Source organism: Sorex fumeus, unplaced genomic scaffold (genome assembly GCF_029834395.1).
Source record: "Sorex fumeus unplaced genomic scaffold, SorFum_2.1 ptg000095l, whole genome shotgun sequence".
In the NCBI taxonomy this organism is placed as follows: Eukaryota; Metazoa; Chordata; class Mammalia; order Eulipotyphla; family Soricidae; genus Sorex; species Sorex fumeus.
The window spans coordinates 12,318,537-12,340,207 of NW_026606152.1; the positions used below are offsets into that span (position 1 = coordinate 12,318,537).

Here is a 21,671-nt window from a genome sequence, read left to right on the forward strand (position 1 = left end):
TTTCAAATCATATGAATAGATTAGGGAAACATTTGATCATTAATGATTTAATAGCCTCTTATAGGAAAATGAATCCTGTGTAGATTCCAACTTTCACAGGTAAAAAGTTACTAAGATGAACCTATTTCTATGGCTTTTACTTTATCCTAGTGACAACTAATTTCACATAGAGTATAACACAAAATGAATGTGACTAAATAAAGTAATTAACATTATTTTTGTCAAATAATTCTTAATGAGGGGGAAGAGAGGTTGGCTACTCCCTACAGTGCTCAGGGGACCATATGGTGCCAAGGGTTAAGCTGGTGTCCCTGTCCTGCAAGTCTCTGTCCAGAGCCCAGAGAATTCTGAAAAGGGTTTTCTAAGCTCAACTAGTGCAATTAATGAGGTTTTTTGTTTGTTTAAATGGCTGCCAGCCTGGGATCTAGTACAGTGGTTAGGGCACCACTCCGGTTAGGGCACCACTACAGTATGTGCCCATCAGGGTTTGAGTTCTGGCACAACATGAATTTCACCCAGCACCAGAGGGGTATCCTGGGGATCCCCAGCACAACAGGGCCCAAAGAGCACCACATCCTTGAGTCCTTGCTTTGAACCTACGGCCACCAGGCTAAGAATGACTGGTGGTACCAGTTGTTCTGAACACCACTTCAGAGCACCTTCTGATGAAAGTGATTGTCTTCCTCTCCAATTAGAGGTTTAGAGAAGGAATTATTAAGGCTATTATCTGTCTGTACACTAGAATTGAGCTTTACAAGAATCAGATAACCGTTACTTTAGTGAGCCAGGCGCCAATTCCATTTTATAGGTGATGAGGGTAGTGGGGAGAGTTAAATAGCAATTTATTTTGGATATTTTGAAAAATTAACTGTGCATATGTTTATTCTTTCTTTACCACTTCATTCTCATTTTCTTCAAGCAGCTTGTGCTTGATGCTGAAACTGTGTGTTTGCCCAAGCTGGTACAGGGAACTCACGGGCCTGCTAGCAGTTCACAAAGACTCTACGAGATCTGTGTGTGCCCAGATGGGAAGCTTTATCTCTCGGTGGCGGGCATGGGTACCACATGCCAAGAAAACAGTCATGTCTGTCTCTAAACTCTCTGCATCTTCCACGGAGCACCTGCCTGCCTTGTTCTAGTATGGCTTCAGTCCTTCACACTTGGACAGTAACTTAACATCCTGAAATGCTCAGACAACAACTGGGAACAGAAAGACATACTTTCAAAACAACTCGGAAAAGAAAACACAAGAGTGGGAATATTTCGACTAAGCTACATTTCACAGTGCCACATGGACAGAAGACACAGACTTCAAAGTCTATCAAAAGGATATGTTTATTCCTCTGGACTTTCATCAGAACCACTGTGACTTGCCCTTGCTTCCCTCCTCATCCCTTGTAATGTCAATGTACAGTTAAATATTGAGTGCTATGTGCAAAGAAATGATGGTTTCAGCTGTGGATCTCTATCTCTCCATAAAATACCACTGGTAAACCCTAATATGCCTCAAGGAGCTATAAGGTGTTACCCTACTGTAACTCAGCCCTGTAAATTTTAATGCAAAGCATTGTCAGCCTTCATGAGAAAAATCTTGTTTTTGAAGGTGCTTTGATCTGACTTTCAACATGTAGTCAAAGGAATAAATTATTCAAAATCAATCATTCCATATAGACAAGAGCAATAAAAATCAACCTACAGTTTTCAGAATATTCACACTTTGGGTATCTTTACTTTCTTTAACCCTCTCAAAAATTCTGAGATTGCTATTGATAGACCCAGACTCCCAAGGTCCTACTGAAATTAACAAAAAAAAAAATGAAAGTAGTTTCCACTCAAATATTTTCATTCTTATTCCTTCCGAAACACACATCTATTTGGGATAATATTCATTTGGTAATCAAAGAAGCTAAAGTCCAAAGGAGTTTTGTCATCCACCAGGAAAGATCAAACAGCTGACAAGTTGTAGTACTAATTGCCTTGAGTATGTATTTACCTTGACACAGAGATGACAGTTTAGTCTGTCACTTCAAAGAACCAAATTCCCACAGTTTCTGAGTATATGCTTAGTATACTATACTCATATATATTGGCTACTGTGTTGCTGTGTAAATCAACTGGGGCATACAGAATCTATAAAAACATGTTTGTTTTGTATAAATTCTTCAGTGTTTAACACCTTCACATCACACCCCCCGACACACCCTCTCACACACACACACACAGATCAACTTTGGTTTTGTTTTCTCTAATTGTGTTAATAAGAATCCCCAAACAGCGCAAGATGTAGTAGCACCAACAGCACTGAAATTTTCTAATTATAGGATTCACAACTATAAACACAAGTTCAAATTCATTTTTACCAAGTCTCAAAATTAGAGTAAACTCTATCTAATGCTACTTTAACTGCTGTCAATTTAAAAGTGTAGCCTGTTTATTCCCAATATTTTGTGGGTAAAGGGGTGGGGGCCATGCCCAGCAGTGTTCAGGGCTCTGGACTCAAGGAATTCTGGTTCTGCACTCCTGGACTTTATATGATAAAGTGAAGATCACTCCTGGTAGTGCTGGGGGATGAGAGAGTGGGTGAGGCATATGGAATGCCAGGGAGCAAACTTAGGTCAGCCACGTGCAAGTCAAGTGCCGTACCCACTGTACAATTGCTCCAACCCTCACCATTCTCCAATATTTTAAATTCTAATGTTCACAGCATTTGGAACTGCAAAATATATGTGTATATATACATATATGCATTATATATATACATATATATAAAATGCTTCCTAAGCAGTTAAACAAAACAACTCTAAATACGTGCCTATTGTTTTTCAGGGGTAGTGAGCATTTTTAGAATATGAGTTTGTATTACCATTTTCCATTCATTAAGTTCTTATTTTTAGATTGCATTGACATAGTAAAACGTGTAGCTTTTATTTCCTGTTATATTTTCTTGATCTATGATTACACAAATATTTTCAAGCCTAGTTGACATAACAAAATCACCACAGAACATTTATAAATGAGCTTGTCTCTTATAACACATGTTAAAAACAACCCCCCAAAATATGGTTATTATATGATAAAGTGAGGTCAAGAAAAAAGAATCAAGGTGAAAGGTATGAAAAGTACCTTTTGGGGCAGTTCAGATAGAGAAGGGAGCACCAAATAAAGGGTGTTTGGAGGATCCTCCCAGGAGGGGAAATGCATGTTGAAAGTAGACTATGGACTGAACATGTTTGCCACTCAATGCCTCTTTTGCAGACCACAACACCCAAAAGGAGAGAGAGAACAAAAGGGAATGCCCTGCCACAGAGGCAGGGTGGGGGGTGAGGGTGGGGGGGATGTTATCCATGGTGGTGGAAAATGGGCACTGGTGGAGGGATGGGTATTTGATCATTGTATGACCAAAACCCAAGCACAAAGATTTGTAAATCTACAACTGTACCTCATGGTGCTTCACTAATAAAATTTAAAAAAAAAAAGACCCTGAAAAAAAAAAGTACCTTTTGAATGAAAGATGTAACTATTTTGCCACTTTGCTATAAGGATCATTATGAAGGAAGCTGTGCATAACTGTTCAGAGTGATTGATTTCCTTTGATTAGAAACAAAGCTTTCAGATAAACTCTCGTTGGTCCAAGGTTAAGAATAAGAACATGTCTAGTGAGAAATATACACTGATACCCCTTATATGTGGTTTATAGACCATTCAGTGTAGATGTTTTAGTGACCCTCCCCCCAAATAACCCTTCTTTCCAATTTTTAAAGCAACAGAGAATTCACAATAAAAAGAATGAAGATCAAAATACCTACTTTAATAATAAAAGATCCTTCATTTGAAGCAAAATGAATGTCCTGAAGCTTGAAAGTTATGCAGAACTTGTAGACCCCAACACTTGTGACCCAATGTGTGAAGTATGGGTAGACCACCAGTTTTGATGGCAGCTAAACTCAAAATAATGAAGAAAAGAGTTGAGCAACCCACGTTTTTATGTCCTCCCCCTCACATCTCTTGTCAATCTCTACTTCTTGGGACCACGAGGAGAGTGAGAGCAATGCTGATAGGTAGGATGCACTTGCTCTCTCTACATTTTGTTCTCTGTTCTCCTTGGTTTAAATGATGTTTACTTGCAGTATAAGTCTCCATAATTTAAACTCAAGTCTGCAATTCTTTGAAAATCAAATAATCTTTGTATCAAAATAAAAAATCAAATATTTTCTATCAATAACATACAACATGAGTTTTGAAAAACACAGCTAAGTAAAATGAATTATTTCAAATAAAGGAACACCACAATTTTTTTTTCAGATTCCCAAGTTTTTCACTGAGAATAAATGAGGGTGCTTTTTGTGACACTAACTCTAAGAGAAGGCAAGCATACATTTTAAACACATATCACACCATTCTTATTTCTAAAGGAAATCTAACTTGGGCTTTAGCATACAAAATGACTGAGTTAATATGAGCAAATATCTCCCAGTCGTTGACAGAAACTGACAACGTAGCCACAGAGTGCTCAGAAAGAATATTTTCAGATTAATTAATTTCTAAAATTCTAAAATAAATTTAGATAAAGCTATGTACCAGTTCTATATATTGAATAGATCTGAATGTCATAGATTTCACTGCATGAGTATTAATGTTTGATTAGTTCTGACAGCCTCTGCTGGGAATGCTCACTAAAAAATTTATATGTACTTGTAATATCTTTCAAGTCCAAAATTCAAAATATATATAGAACCAAGGGTTCCATTTATGGGCTTGTGAATCTGCTGTGTTTTATATTTCCTTAAATCTATGAAAACAAACTCCAATTAAATAAACTATAACAAAAGCTACAGTTTTTCTGTGTAAATTTTAGCATCCAAAATCAATAAAACATATTCTGTGTTGAAACTTAGTTTCAAAGTAAGGCCCATAAAACCAACAACCCAGATTTGAAAGAGAGAACTCAGCTCAGATTTAACTTTGAAAACTTAAGTTTTCTCTAACAAATATATAGATAATCTTACTGCATACAGAGAGATAAAATAAAAACCCTTAACTAAATCAAGGTGCAGCTAATAAACTTAGCATAGATCAATTCTATTTTAATACTTCTAATCAACAAATACATACACATGTCAAAACTAAATATAGAAACGGACAACATTTGAGTTTTAATGAACTATTTTTCAGGAAATATCAGTTACAGTGATTTCATATGTACATTTGCTTTATTAATATTAAAATTATGGCACTTAATAGCAGATATAATTACATGGCTTCACATCCAGAAGCGATACAATAGTAGATGTGCAACATTCTTTATTACCAACAAAAGTAAAAAAGTGATGACATATTCCATAAGCCCTTAATTGCATAAAATACATTTAGCATAATTTACAGAAGCACACTTATATAAACCAATACCTTTTACATCCTGTAAAAGTAATATATTAAATAAGTATGACACTCAAACATGATGAAAATTAAATGTCAGTTCTGAATCACTCATGGGGAAAATACAAGCTGATTCTTTTTCTTTCACAAACTACTGGATATTTTCATAATAATTTTGCCATTTAATATTTTCAAAGTAAAAAAAAAATCCAGTAAGTGCCATGTGGGAAAAAAGTTTTTAACTGCAGCACCTTTAGACAACAAAAGATTACATTCTGTTCAACCACACTTTACAAATACAATATTTGTGGAAAATATGTATACAACAGAAATATGTTCACAAACAGAAAGCAAATGTAATGTTATAAGGGTTGACCTGTGTTTTGGTATGCAGTCATCAGAGTAATGCTAACATCTGATGATAAGAGAGATCTGCCACCATTTTAAATTTCCATATTACCTTCATGAAATAGGAATCCTGTAAACATAAGATATTTTAAAATTTCAAATAAGGATGTAAAGTGCACTCAGTGCACCCTATGTACTATCTGCATACTCTTAATCAAGTATTATTCAGGATTAAAATATTGTACCATTTTTAAATGTAGTCTTTAAGATGTAAACTTGCAGCAAATTCATAATCAGGTCCAGCTGATAATATATTCAAAATTGATCCACTTAAAAACTTACTAACTCCAAAGTCTTCATATCTTTTACATGTGTAGACCAATGATATGTCCAGTGTTTCACTAGCTCCTCCAAAAATACCATGAGACCTACATAGACTCATCTTGCAAACTGCTAAGTTTTTGGTTCTATAAGGTACAGCTCAATAAAGTTCCATCTGAGCCATTCCAACGCGTACTGTGATTTTGTCAGTTCACTATCTTCAAAATATATTTTTAGTTTAAGAATTTCTACTTCTCTCCATGTTAATTACAACTCAAAAATTTATTCCCAAACCATTTTCAATGTGCTTCACAACTACTAAGTAAGTGGTAATGAAACTTTCACACTGCAAACAGCAATTCACTTCTGCACTACAACACATTCAAGATCTGTGTTTTCCTTTTCCATTCATACCTTCATACTTTTTGTTGTATAAAATTTTCAAGTTTTATTATGATACAGGCAGTACATTCCATCACCCTCATAGCTACCTCTGAAGTGAACCTGTCATTTGGGATCTGTGGGAAAGGAAGTAAATCAGGGTATCTCGTTTTTAAACTGTCTACACCATATGCTTCCAATGTATGGACATCATTTGTTAGTCCTTCAAGCTGCTGACTATACTCCTCTATTTTTTGTGCAAGGGCAGTTGGTTTCACATCTTTATCAGATTTCCCTCTCACAGCATAGTCTGCAGCAATCAGAGCTAACTTGGTAGAAAGGTAGCATTTAAAGCACACCCATTCATTGGCATTCTTATGAAGATCATTCCTGGCAGCTGAAAAATTGGCTCTGGCTTGTCTTAACCATCTACGTGCTTCGACTGGATTACCAACCGACTTGAAAGTAGGAGGAACAAAGAACCTTTGAGAGTAAGTCTGTCCAGCTGTCGGAGGGCATTTTTCTTTATTTTGTTGTTGCCTTTCAGATTTGTGACTTGTTGCTTCTTGATTCCATGAAGTGTAAAATCTTTGGAATGAGTATTTGTCAGACTGAAATCGGGACGCTGAGCTTGAAAATGTTCGCCTTGAAGTCCTGTCTGTATTTTGATCTAGAAAGGCCTGCTTCTCTAATCTGTTAATCTCATTTTGCAAATGTTTAAACACTTCATTAGCAATATCGTGATTCTCTGGGTTTTTGTCTGGGTGCCATTTCAAATACAACCGTCGAATAATCTTCTTTCTCTCAGATTCTGGCAACTTCCAAGCTTGCTCCACTACTGATGTCACTTCTTTTAAAATCTCTGGTAAAGAATTCACTTTAAGTTTTTTGGGGGAGTGATGCTTGGAAGAAGGGGTCTTTTGGCTCTCTCTTGCTGAGAAAAGGGGAGGAATGCTTCGCAAGCCAGGGACAAGGAACTCTGTAGGGCTGGTGGGTGTGGAGGGAGCACTGTCTCTGCTTTGAGAGCTTTCTTCAGGTCTTGAAAATTTATACAGGTCAAGGGAGCTAACTATTTTATATTCACTATAACCAATATCAATCTGATATATCTTTCCTAGAAAACTAGAATTATCAGCATCTTCTCTTTCAACTTCTTGTACGATAATTGCATAGGTATATGTTGGCTGATATGATCCATAGATATCACCACCTTCAGCATCGACAAGATATCCTACATATTCTCCTGGGTAAAAAACATTCATTGGATCCATGAGCAGAGTATAATGAATTTCAGCAGGTATCGGAGTGCCAGGCATTGGAAGTTCAAGCTTTGATGGTTCTGAAGAGTCATATTTCACTCCTAAACTGTCAAGTTTCTCACTGATCCTGTAAATATCATTGCATCCTAGCATAGCAATTAAATACGAAGTGTCAGATATCAAATTATCAGTTGCTGACTTAAGTGTCATTGCTAATGCTAGTAAGAAGTTAATGTCTTTACTGTCTGAATGCTGTATATACAGCAGAATTACTGCATTACCAAATCTCTTCAAAAAAGCGAAAGTTTCACTTCTGCTATGGGGAATGGGATTAAAACCTTTAACTCTTAGTGTTGTTTGAAGCTTTTCAAAACAGGACACTTTCAATCCTTCTCTTAGGGCTTTGCAAAGTCTTATGGCTTTTTCTTCATTTGCTAGGAAAGCGTTATCATTTTCATGCTTCATAATTCTAATCAGACCTGTGATGAACTGTTCAGAAGATAAGAGTAACTGCAGTCTACCCTGAAGAGAACACAGTGCTCCAAACTGACATACTTTGGGAGTCTCTTCATCTAACTGTTCTTCAAGTATACTGCTCAATAAACGAGGCCTAAGTTTTTGAGGAAAAAGCATTATCAACTTAGTATGAAATCCATGGTCTTTTCCTAAGTAGCACTGGCTAAGGTCAACCAACATTTGCACACCAATATTCCCCTGGATTCTGCTTTTGTAATGTGGTGCATCATCAAACACTAAAATACTTGATTTTACTAATCTGCCATCCTGACTTGGAAGGTAGAGTGCAAGATCTCGTACATTCTCAAGATCACTCCTCACCTTGACTGAATCGTTTTGTAGACTCTTGAATAAGCCTGAAACTACTCTCTTCACTGTACGCATTTCATTGGGATCCAGTTGTTTTCCTTCTGAATTTTTGAATATGCGGCTCAACACTTCAACATACTGCTTAGTTGAAATAACATCTTCAGTTCCTAAAAGTTTGAACAACTGATGAAAGGTGCCTAGTTCTAAAGGTAGCTTATACAAATAAGGTTTAAAATCAGATTCATACTCCAAATTTATCACGACCTCCTCAGGCTTAAGAAGTTTCCAACCATCTTCCACCATCACAAAAGCAACCCCCCGCAGTTGAAAACGAAACTCCCTTTTGTCTGCACTGAGAAATTCATATATGCTCCGTAAGACTTTTGCTCTTGTTTTTACCATTTCTTCATCTAAAGTTGTTATGTTGCATATGTTTCTGCAGTTGTTAATGACCTTATCAAGAGGAGGATCCAAGTTAACATTAAGCATACTTAAAACTTGTTCAAGCTGTTCTTGTGGACCAAGGTCACTGCCTTCTTGTTCTTTGATAGTCAATGGAGTGGCTTTCTCTGGGAGAATAGGGCAGGATGTCCATAACAGCTGGAGCACATCACACTGCTTGAATTTTGGATTTACTTGTGCTCCATTGAATTTTATGAGAGGAAGTGTTCCGTTTACCTCTTGATATTGAGGGTGAAATCTAATGAATTCAGCGGGGGCCCGCTCAGGACATAAAAATGGTATTAAAGAAAGTTCTTTCAGAAAGTTTCCAGATAACAAATCCATTCGTTCTTGGAAGATATGGTAGAGAAGAATATCGACTGTATTTTGCAATGTTTCTTTAGACCAGTTTTCAGTATTGGCTCTCACACTGATTTCCTTAGCAAACTGTAACAACTGCTGCTGAGAAAGTATGTATTTTAATCCAATATTCCTTAAGAACTCTACCCAGGATGTCATAAATGCAACTTGATTTTTGGGTTTTATAAGCTGTTCCAATTTTTTAAAGAAGTCCTTAGGAATAAAAAATTTTTCAGGAAGCATAACCTCAAAAACTCTCACAGTTCTATCATAGAAATGTTTTGCTTGCTTTAATCGATTATTAGCATCATGAATTACTAATATACTTTCTAGTTTCTCAAAAAGTTGTTCCTTGATTTCTGATGATTCCTCAATACTTGATAACCTAGTCTTAAGATAGATCAAGTGCTCTAATTTTGCATCATAAGAGAGATTTTCAATTTTTGGTAAGAGATGTTTTAAATATACTTCAAGATCATCTACAGGGACACAACCAAGCACCTCATATAGTTCTTTTAAATGTATTTTTTCTTCCAGAAATGCAGAGGACAATGATTGTGTCCATTTTTCTACTTCAGTTGAAGGAATACTTTTTGTAAGTACATAGCATGTTCCAAATTTTGCGATGCTCATATAGCGGCCACTGATGGATCTGTAGCATGGAAGTGACTTCAGAATTTTGATGTCATCTTGTGACATCAAGTGACCCAAATTACAGTTGAAATACATCAAAAGTGCTTCAAAGTCATGTTCTACTAATTTTTCAGTTCTAAATGTTGAAGTTTGAACCATATATTGAAGAGCTTTCAAAATGCTTGTGGGACTTTCTATGTTGGCTGTGTGACATGCCAACAGAGGAACAAATGCACTGTCCTTGGAGCAGATTTTGTTCAAAGCAAGCTGAACACAGCCAGCTTTCATGAGAGCATGGAATACTTTATCACTTTGAGCATTTGGAAACACTGCAATATGCATGAGGCTTAGAGGAAGCAGAACATCACCCTCAGGAACTACAAGCTGGTTGGCTGAAACAGTAAACTTTGTTCCTGGAAGCAATGCCCAGTCTTTCAGAGTATCAGCAACAATGTCAAATGTTGGTTTTGATTCCTCTTGATCTTCTTTCATACTTACAGATTCACTGATAAAATGCCATGTATTCTTAAGCCAAGACTCATTTGCAAAATTGTCTTTCCACTTAGTACAATTTTTGGTCTTATATTCACGAGGCAATACAGAAGAAAGCAAATCAGCAAAGCTGGAAATGTCAAATACTTTAGCAACCTTACTGTTTAATAAAATATTACTGTATTTCAAATACAATGTATTCATGAACAGATCTTTTCGAGATGGAATCAACTCATGGTATGTTGTTAGAAACTTGGGTTTTTTGGCATCGAAAGTTTGTAAAACACTGTCCAGTGTAATGAGAAGAGGCAGTCCTTCCACTTCAATATCATTTTCTTCTGCATCTTTGAAACAGTAATCAACTAAAAGTTTTAAACTATGAAAAAGTTTTAGGTTAGTCTGCTGGAGACGACAAGGCAGCTTTCCAATATGGCAATTAGTATCAGGAGAAGAAAATGTCATTAAAAAGGCTCGAACATCAGCAGGAGTCACATAACTAACAGGGATGTCTGCATCTATAAGACAGTGGTACAAATTAGCAGTTTCATCACAGTTATAAACCAAGTTGAAGCCAATTTCTAAAAGGAGATGTTTCAGTCTATATACATTCTCTGCCACAGTTTTGCGTGTTGTGATATTATAATCTGCATTTTTAAGGTGTTGTAATTCATCCTGCAGTAAATTGTCAAAAAATGGCCTAGTTTTATTTGAAGTAGACATATTGATCCAAGTAATTATAACTGCAGCATGCAAATCAGAACCATCAATGTTTGGGGCCCGTACAACTGGTAACAGACGTTTCATATCTTCATGAATGCAACTATAAAGCGCTTTCACTAGACAATACAGATCGGGCTGTAAATCAAGTCTATTAACAGGGAAAAATGACAAAAATTTCTTTAGAGTATCCTTTACAACATGAATAGACGTGTTCTGTAAAACTGATAGTGTTGGGTCAGAACCAGGAAAATACCGTTTTTTTAACTGAATTAGTAATTCAACATATGCAGGGGCTATTAGTGCTGTCATTAAACTGTTGTTCCAGTCACTTCGAACACCAACCCCATTATCATCACGCCACAAATTTCTTCTGGCTGAGTCCAGAGCAAAGTGGCCATTCACGTGAAAGGGGAGCCCTGTCTCTAGAGAGAGGGGCAGGAAGCAGAAGGCCCTGTGGGGCTTCTTATAATTGTGAGTGATGCAAGCAGCCACCCCACCACGCGGGAAGAGAGTAATATCTTGGTTCTTGTGAGCTGATATTACACTCTTAGATACTTTTTCCATGCTTGAAAAACCTGATCTATTACAAATTAGCCATGTTGTAAGATTTCCTTCAGAGTCCTCAGTATCCATAGTATAGGTTATCTGTTGAACTGGTATGTCTTTCAGTTGCCTCTTTTTAGTAACACTATCAATTACAGAGGCGTGAAATTGTTTCCTTTTCAGCCTATCCCCATCAGTGATCTTTCCCTTTACAGAATACAGCACATTTAGAGCTCCAGAAGCTTTGTCTATTTCACAAATTGAAATCTTCTCCATGTGATTAAGAAACATTAAAAGTTCTGCACCATCTGACCTCAGTTTGTCCAAAAGATTCTGAACCATTCTATCTGATGATGGAACTGAGGAAATTTCTGAAACCTTTGCCATGTCTGCATTACGAAGAGGAAATCTGAACATTGTGCAATTATCCAGTTTAAAATGTGTTCCCAAGTAAAGATCCAGAACATCTGAGAACTGTGTCCTGAAATCTGCGTCCAAATCTCTAAACATGCGCCCAGGACTAACAGATGTAGCTCCTGGTGCATATCTGGCATGGGGATCAAAAATACACAGGATGTCATTGCCAGAAATGAAAGAAGGGCAGTCTGTAATGTGATAGACAGAATTGAACCCGATTCCATACTGTCCAGTTTTATAAGGGTTTCCTTCTTTGGTGCCTTTTCCAAGGTTCTGAATTCCCTTGACATCATCTTCTGTGAAAGGCTGGTTGTTATACACACAAAGTGCTGGTCCTTGCAGTGGGGCCCACTTGTCGTCAAATATTCTGTCAACTGGGTGCTGTCTAGGATCAAAAACAAAACAGATTTCTGTGGCCTTTGCATCATCAGCATTTTGAAGAAGTTCTTTCAACATTTCTTTTTCTGAAGGATAGGCATTAAGGATACTTTTAATTCTGCTAGTCAGTTTTTCTTTCTGTCCAAATTCAGTGCCAAGGGTTGTAAAACAGATGTTGGATGCATATCTCTCCAAGGCTTTATGTCGCTTTGGTACTGCTCCTAGTTTTACAGCTACTTCCCGGGGTATGTCAGCATGACAGTATTTTACAGTGGTGTCCTTTACTTTTATCCAAGGACAATCATTGTAGCATAAAGATTTAGCAGGGAGAAGCTTAAGGTTAGTATCTGGCAATAATATTTTGCCATAATTTTTCTCACAAAATTCTTGTTTCTTCTCTCTTATGAGGCTCCATATTCCTTCACTAATTATTCGCCGGCAAAGCTGAAATTTTTCTTCTGTTATTTTCTGTTTTCCCTTTTCTTGATCAATAGATTCCAAAACAAAGGCAAAATCTTCAACAGAAAATGACTGTCTAACACCCACACTCTCAAAAAGTTCACGGAAATTATTTTTATATTTATTGGGCAACTGATAAAGATAGGGCGCTGCTTCAAAATTCAAATGAAATGAAACTTTTTCTGAATCAACATATGCATTCTCAACTAGAATAAAGCTAAAGGTTTTTAACTTTTCAGCAACAGCTATCTTAGTGGTTTCACTTTGCATCATTGCTTCATGAAGATATTTGTAGCAAGCATTCGTGATATTCTCCTGGTACAATGTTATTCCATCATCAACTGATTTTGCGACTTCTTTCAATTGGTTTACAACCAGATCCACTGTTGGCTTTCTTAATAATCCCAAAAACTCTTTAACAGCCAAAGGCACTGAACCACAACCTTTGAAAGAATGTGAATTTTCATTTAGAATTGGTTGCAAAAGACAAACTGTATCTTGATGTTCAGACGTATAAAGGTCAGTTGCAGCAAACATGGTTTCTGGCTTAAAACTGTTGCCTTTCCAATCCAAAGAAAAACCTGCTGGTTTTGTTAGAAATGGAAGGAATGGAATTGTTTGATATCTTGTTGCAAAATCCTTGGCTCTAGGATCCCTTATTTTTAGTTTTTCATCAATAAGACTAATCAGTATACTACTTCTTAGACAAGCAGCAACATGATCACTTCTATTAATTTCAGCTACTGACTCTGCACGTTCTAGCATGTCATCCCATAAAATATCATCTTTTGCCATACCTAATTGAACTAGTTTAATCAAAATTATTGGATTAAGATAGTCCTGAGTAGAACCATATGGAAACCGTCCATCACTCATATCAAATAACTTTGCAACTCGCCCCTCGGGATGAATTAATCTTGATGGCAAAACCAAAGGATGCCCTTCAAGAGAGCAAGGAATACATGGAGTGACACGAAGAATTACCGCAAATTCATCAACTTTTTCATTTAAAACATAATTCATTAAAGGATCTCTGAGTTCTGCTTCTATTTCTTGAATATTTGGGAAAAATACTTCTGAAAAAAACTGTTTTTCTGAGAATGTATTTTCAAGAAGTATCTGTTTGCACCCTGCTTCTTCAAATCCCAGTTTTACTGAAGATGGAAGTTCAACAGCACATAGGTTTCTTGAGCCAGTTTTTTTGAGGTATTTCAAAAATATCTTAAAGGCTGCTGGACCAACATCTTTTCTTTTAAGTATAGAGTCATCTAGAAATCTCACATTCTTCATGGAAACCCATGTCGATCCATCAGAGAAGACTCTGGTTAATTCTTTCCCTTTTCCATGAGCTATGTCTTCATAAAGTCCATGACATATTATAGAAAAGTCATCATGAACTAAGTCAGGATCAGGCCACACTGCATAGTAAGTATAGTCTATTAGTTCCCCATTGATGGCCAAATCACGTAGGACACAGAGCGCCTCTAAGTATGCTTTCACAATCACATGCCTCATGAAGGTTGTGTTCCATCGTCCTTTTGTGTCTGTCTTCCAGATTTCTTTTCTATTTGAAGTAACAGCAAAGCATCCATTGATGTGAACTGGCAATCCAGTTTTTATTCGTAGAGGTAAATAGCAAAATACCTCTCCCACATGTGGTTTCACTGTCCACTTCTGGTTCTGGATTTCAGAGAGCAGAACTCCTACTGCTCCACAAGGAACCAGTCCTAGCCTGCGTCCACTTTCACTCAGGGAAAACTTCAGAGCCTCTCCAGTATCCATGCAGGTACATATAAGCCATGTGGTACAATCAATTGTTTTTTGTGGCAACTCATCTGGTGGTTTTTTTGATTGGCCAGACTTGGCCATTTCAAAGAGAGCAGCTGGGTCATCATCTGGACCTCTAAATAGCGGTGACTGTAAGTCAGCAATCCTTCTGAATACATGGTGAAATTCCTCAACTGTGATCTGAAGAATGCAACATGACTTTGGTGCATCCGAGGGGAGCTTTTTATTACTGCCATTGCAAGTCTTCATGAGCTTAGCAGCTTCTTTTAAAACACTCAAGACAGGTTCAGTCAGTGCTTTGGAAGAGCAAGATTTTTTTTTAATTATTATTGTGTCCTGTGCTAAGTTGGGATTAGTTTCCTCAATTTTCAAGTACTTTAAATACATTGAGTCTACACTCTGGGTGAAAATGATAAGTCTGTGTCCACACAGACTAAATTCATCTACAAGAGAATAAATATCTGCTGTGTTGTAGCAGGTACTACTAACTTCACTCACTTTTGCTTCCTGCTGTGTTCTAAAGGAGAGTCGGAAAAGAGTTCCATTGTAACTATAGGGTGCTTCTACTGTCAAAGGCAACTGACAGCCAAATATATCTATAAATGGTTTGAACTGATTGGGAAATTTCCTGAGTCTTTTCTGTTGTTTACTCCAATTAATTTTGATTCCTGGATTAGATTTATCTTTAATGTGCTTGCTAATATGATTTATGTTTGGATCAAACATTATCATGAATTCTCGACTCATAATGATGGGAATGTCGGTGATATGATACACAGAATTAAATCCAAGGCCAAATTTTCCAACTTTGTCAACTTCTCCTCTTTTTAGAGATTCTCCTAACCTAGTTATATTCAAAAAGTCTGAATCTGAAAACTCAGAATTATTGAATGACCACAAAGCAGGCCCATGGCAAGCTGCCATTCCTGGGTCGAGAAGATTCTCTCTAATGTCCATATTTCTTCTCATATCAATCATGAAACTACATTCTGTTGCATTTGCATCATCAGCATTCTGAAGTAATTCTTTAAAAATATCTGACACTGAAGGGTATTCTTCTAGAATATTTTTAATTCTTACAGTGAGTGGTTCTCTTTGTCCTGACTGTTCAAATCCCATATTTTCAGGATTGATCAGTCTTGTACTGAGACATGGAACTTTCAGCCATTCTGCTGTTTTCATAGGTATATCTTCATGCACCAAAATGATTGGTTCCACTGAATCTTCCAGTAAGTCATTCAGGTCATCGACTTTGATGTCACAGTAACAGCATTCATGAATTGGTTTCATAATTAGTTTAGATGGATTTTTGCTATGATGTATAGGAACTGGTGTGTTGGGGCTTGCTGGAATCTGATTGCTATATAGCCATCTCATAATATTCAACATAAGATGAAGGTTTTGTTTACTTTCCTGTTCACTGAGCTCTTGGTCACTTTTGAGGTATACCTTCTGAATGACCATAGAAATGTGATCTGATGTCAATTCCTCGATTGAGCCACAGGCCTTGAACAGCTGGTGGAATTTCGCCATAGTTTTTGGCACACTGTGCAAATAAGGCTGAAGATCAAGATCATGGAAAGGTTTTATCACAGCTTGAGCAAGAGGACAAAATTTTTTGCCAGTCCAAACCCATGGAAATTTTAAGGCTCTGAAAGCATCCTTCCCTTCATTTAAGTGATCATGCATAAATCCATAAATTTCAAGCAAAATATGCTGAAATTGATAGTAGTCTTCATCACTAAATGTTTTTGAAGTATACCAATCAACAACAATTTTAAAATGTTTCAAGACAGCATTGATACTAGGTTTTATGAAGATACCTAAAGCTTTTTCTAAATTTGTATGAATACTTTCAACAAGAGGTAGTGATGAACCCACAAGAATTGCATGGGATACATCACACATCTCTGGTGGTGCACAAAGATTACAGAGATCTCCTTTCCAGACTAAAGAGCCTGGATAATTTGGAGGCCTTTCCTTACAAGCTGGAACCCATTTTATTTTCTTTAGTGTCATCTTTCCTTCAGAAGACTGTAACAGTGTATGATTCTTATTCAAAACCAACAAGAGTGTTTTGGCTTTTTTCAGAACATCCTCATTTGGACAGGAACTGACATGTAAAACTTCAATTTTTTTTGCCACTTGCACAATATCTTTTTCTTTAAGACTAGCTTCATTTTTCAAACCAATCTGTCTTAAAGAGTGAAGAATATCTGGTGATGTGAAACCTGTGGGTGGGAAACAAGTCTCTTCTTCATTGTAAAAGAGATCTTTTAGAATTTCTACATCAGGATCAAATAGTTCACTGGCTGATAGCATCCGGTCCTGAGAAATCGGAATGAATTTTAATGGCATTAACCAATCAAGCACATTTGGATTCTCGTTTTTAAGAGAAGATAGATTCTCAAGGATCCATAACAAAAGATATGTTATTTCTTCAGGTGAATAAAATGCATTTTCAATATCTTTCAAGATAAGCTTTAAGCAACTAGTGGTCTTTAACTTTTCTACTTTCAACATGTTTGCCAAGCGAATAGTAGCTTCATCACTACTATCTATGACTGAAATGGAGAGTCTCAGATCTGATGGAAGTTTGGCAGTATGGTGTAAGACTTTACAGCCTTTCAGTTTTGTATAAGAGGAAACTCCCTCACCAGCTGAATGGTTAATTCGCTTAAATATTGTTAATTCCTGAATGATTCTTTTCTCCCTTTCACTGATATCAGTCAAACTTGCTAAGAACTTCCTCAGGGCATCTTTGTGTGTTGGAAGTAGTGAAGCTATTTGATTACACAATTTCTGCAATGGCATCTTCTCCATTATCTGCAAAATAGCACTTGGCAATGGTGAATGAAGGTATTTTTTAACAAGTGGATGCTGAATGGAGGCATCTAAATTTTTAAGGACAATCCCTCCAAGTTTTTGTACAATGTCTGCTATAAATTCTGGAAGCTGTGCTTCAGATACATCATCTAAAATGACTAATGATGGGATTCGGAGTCTAATGAGGTCCACACAGGCCTGACCTTCTTCTAGTGTAGTTCTAGGGATAAGAGGCATCTCATCAAATGAAGACAAATCCTCTGAAAAATGTATATAGAGATTCTTCCAAACCATTTTAAGCCATGAAACAGATGGGTGGTTTTTGCTTTCATCAAATGGATACCATTGAACGATCAAGTCTCTGCCAGGCCAGAATGTATTCATTACTTCTTTGATAAGACGTGCAAATCGATCTGGATTTAGAAGCTGTAGCTGAGTACATGGTCTCCCTGTAAGGCATATATAGAAATGTTACAAACACATGCTGATGCAAGTATAAGTTAAATAGACTTTCACTTGCACAGATGAACAAGTCATTAAAAAAGCACACAAAACAATGCAAAAGTTGAGTGGAACTGGGTTAAGATTATTTCTGAATAATCATAGGATTTTTCATACAAATCAATTTTATGGAAATAATAATTTTCTCTAGAAAGTGCTAAAATATGTAAAATAATGCTAAAATCTGTAAAATAAATTTCTCTAGAAAGTGTTTAAATATGTAAAATAATTTAAATGTGTTTTTTAATTATCTGTTAAGTTTCAACAAACATAATTAACTTGAAAAAATCTTTGTACTTCTTACTTGTTCCCAAATAAAATACCAAAGAAATTGTGTATAAAGCTTATATAAGCACCACTTTATTTAAGATGATGATCAGAGAAAGCTTATCAGTATAAATCTCTAATTAAACTGTGTAACTTCAGTTTCCAGGTACCACATGGCTGCCAGGACAGAGAAAGAAATGCAGGAGCAGGAATTCCTCTGAAGCTGAAGCAGCAGACATTTACACAGCTGCTTTTCAACCACTACCTAGATGTATAAGTCAGATGCCACAGTCTTTCTGGGCCTAAAATTTCTATCTGGAAAAAAAATAATAGAGAGGTTCTGGGTCTACGTATGTGCTCAAAGAACATAATCCTAAAACTTAGACATATTTCAAACTTTCTCACTGGCTTGGTGAAGCATATTCTGCAAAGCCCTCGGACAGACCTTGCAGAAGGGTAGGTGCAGCTGTGTGCTGCCACAGAGCAGACATGGCCGCCACCAGCTGAGCCATGTCTTCACAGACCGGGAGACTAACACACATCTGTCTGAGGAAAAAGGCTTTTGCTGATTTTTAACTACCGGCTTAGGAAATATTTTAGCTCTAGGAACTGGAGCAATAGTATAGTGTGAAGGACATTTGCCTTGCAATCGGCCAGCTGGGTTCTATTCCCAGCATTCCATATGGTCCCCCAAGCACTGCCAGGAGTGATCCCTGAGCACATAGTCAGGAGTGAGCCCTGAGCACAGCTGGGTGGGGCCAAAAATTTTTTTAACTCTAAATACATTCTGTATTTTGGAATATATATAAGTAGAAATCACTGTCCTCCCATTGTTCATCGATTTGGCTCGAACGGGCCAGTAACATCTCCATCATGAGACTTTGTTGATACTGTGTTTGGCATATCGAATACGCCACGGGTAGCTTGCCAGGCCCTGCCGTGTGGGCGAGATACTCTCGGTAGCTTGCCGGGCTCTCCGAGAGGGGCGGAGGAATCGAACTCAGGTCGGCCATGTTGGCTGCGTGCAAGGCAAGCACTCTACCCGCTGTGCTATTGCTCCAGCCCATAAGTAGAAATAGAGTGAAAAAATTAATCTTTATCTTAACATATAGAGCAAATTTTTAAAGGATGCCATATTTGACCTTGTATAAAAACTAAAATTCAGCTTTCTTTCTATGTATTTCTAGCTCCTATACCCTAAAACACTTATTTGGGGGGAAATTATAAGGTATACTTCACATCTCTTGAAACTTTGTTAGTTTTCAACCAAGAAAAACTTCCTTTACAAGCTTCCACACAAGAAAAATGAATAGTTTCTCCCAAGAAAACTATCTTTCATTTTATAATAAGATATCTTTAAAACTATTACCATGAAAATTTTAAGCAAGGGAAGGACACACTTTTTTTATGTTTTGAAGGATATCAATACCCAAATTATAATTTCCCTGTTTTATATTATGTGATTTCAAGGTTTTATCCATAGAATAACTGGTATAACTTCCCTTGCTGATGACCCCTCTTAACTATAGTTTTTGTAATTATTTTTAATTTAATATTCTTTGAAAAGTGCTTACTGCGTTAAATTAATTATAATATCCAAATTATAAGTAAGGCAAAGGATATACTAGCAAAGACACATACAGTTAAAATTCAAAATTTTACAAAGCTCAGAAAATAAAATGAAATAGGCAACACTAGTACTCCACACCAAATATTATGTTAATAATGGCCACATGACATGCGTTTTGTAGATAATAGTATCTGATATCCTTGCATAAAATTTGGCATTTATAAGATACATACTCACCTTTATGAAAATTATCTGATATTAAAGTACAAATAAAACACCAACAAAGCACACAGCACATACAACATGCAACTAAAAGTCATGCTCAGTTGAAAAATATGTAACAAAAAATAAAGGAGAGAGAAAATGTATAAGACATATCTCTAATTATGTAGACTAAGTTGCCTGATTTCTCTTTGCTTTGGATTTGTCTTAAATTTTTAGACCTAAAGCACACGTTAACTCAGAACAAAGGCCTCATGTCCTGGGTTAGTCAGCCACGGAAACTGTGAGGTGCCATTAACACAACCAGCACAGTAATTTCCACAGCTGTGTGATCTCACATCTGAAAATTATTAGCACTGTCAAGAAAGCTTGACTAGGCGCCAGCAGAAAATTCAGCAGTTGGGGCTCCTGGTTCAGTTTCCAGACTACCTGGTCCCTAGGAGGCCCCCAACACTTCCTGGGTGGCCTGGGTATCCACAGCACTATAGGGCCTGAGCAGCAGCACATCCCTGGGTTCTTGTCCTGAACTGAAGGTCCAGGTGGCCAAGATTTACAGGTGGGATCCCCAGATCTCCTGAACACTGCTTGGAACCACCACCAACCACCCTCCGCCCTCACACCCCCAACCCCATCAAGTATAAAAGGTTAACTCTATTGTACTGAAAGGGCTCCCAGAGATAAAAAGCACTTATCTAACTTTCTCAAATGAACTATTCAGAAGTAAATCTTCTAAGATTAATTTCTGCTCTGTAAGTTCATAATAGCAACGAATATGGCTTTTATATTGGATATTTATTTGAATGTTTATGTTTAGTTCTAACTTTGAGAAGTATTTCCAACATTGAAAGGAAAAGGGTCTACTTCAAAAGGCACTTAAGCAAAATCTCTCATCCTGAGTGCTGCCATTAGCCACACTTGATGAGACTTGGTTGATAATAATCCTGGGCTGTAAATACAATAGATGGTACACATGTTAACCTGTGCAGAAAGTGGCAGTGGCAGCTTTGACAGCTGATGAATCCTAACCATGCTCCACTGTGTAGAGATATCAAAAACTTCTTAAGTGCACATGATAAAGTGATGGCCAATGAAATGGTGTACTTGACAGCCAGCTCTCAAGAGAAACAAAGGAGAGGCCAGGGCAGGAAGGAACATAGCAACCACCTGCTGTTACGTTGCTGTTAAACAGCACTCCCCCAGCAAGGCCACCAGCAGCACTGCAGGACACCAAAAGACCATCAGAAACTTCCACCCCAACGTGAAGCACGGCTCGGTGATTAAAAAAATTGACAAGGGACCAGAGAGGTAGCGACAGAGCAGATGCCTAGCACAGGCAAGGCCCTGTATAGACTCCTGAGCACAACTAGGATAGACACTGAGTATGGCCTGGTGGTTCCTGAACACAGTCAAGTGGACTGTGGGTACAGCTGGTGGTCCTGAGAAGTCGGCTAGACACTGGGTATGGCCTAGTGATTACTGAACACAGTCAGGTGGACTGGGGCAGGGAGGTATAGCCTGGTAGTCTTAAGCACAATAAGCTCTGT

The 21,671-nt window shown here is 37.3% G+C and overlaps 2 protein-coding genes across 4 annotated transcripts in view; one reads left to right on the forward strand and one right to left on the reverse strand.

The window, feature by feature from the left end:
* SGCG (sarcoglycan gamma) overlaps positions 1-3,875 on the forward strand; it is a 112,974-nt gene extending 109,099 nt beyond the window's left edge. For 2 of the 3 annotated variants that reach the window (XM_056133051.1, XM_056133053.1), the window contains exon 8: positions 920-3,875. In XM_056133051.1, coding sequence (XP_055989026.1) covers positions 920-1,096 — 177 coding nt within the window. In that variant the 3' untranslated portion in view covers positions 1,097-3,875. The remainder of the gene's footprint in view (positions 1-919) is intronic. The other variant, XM_056133052.1, reaches the window with a different exon arrangement.
* Positions 3,876-5,049: 1,174 nt separating this feature from the next.
* The window catches only part of SACS (sacsin molecular chaperone), an 80,215-nt gene continuing 63,593 nt past the window's right edge, over positions 5,050-21,671 (reverse strand). The window contains exon 9 of the mRNA XM_056133054.1: positions 5,050-18,016. Coding sequence (XP_055989029.1) covers positions 6,462-18,016 — 11,555 coding nt within the window. The 3' untranslated portion in view covers positions 5,050-6,461. The remainder of the gene's footprint in view (positions 18,017-21,671) is intronic.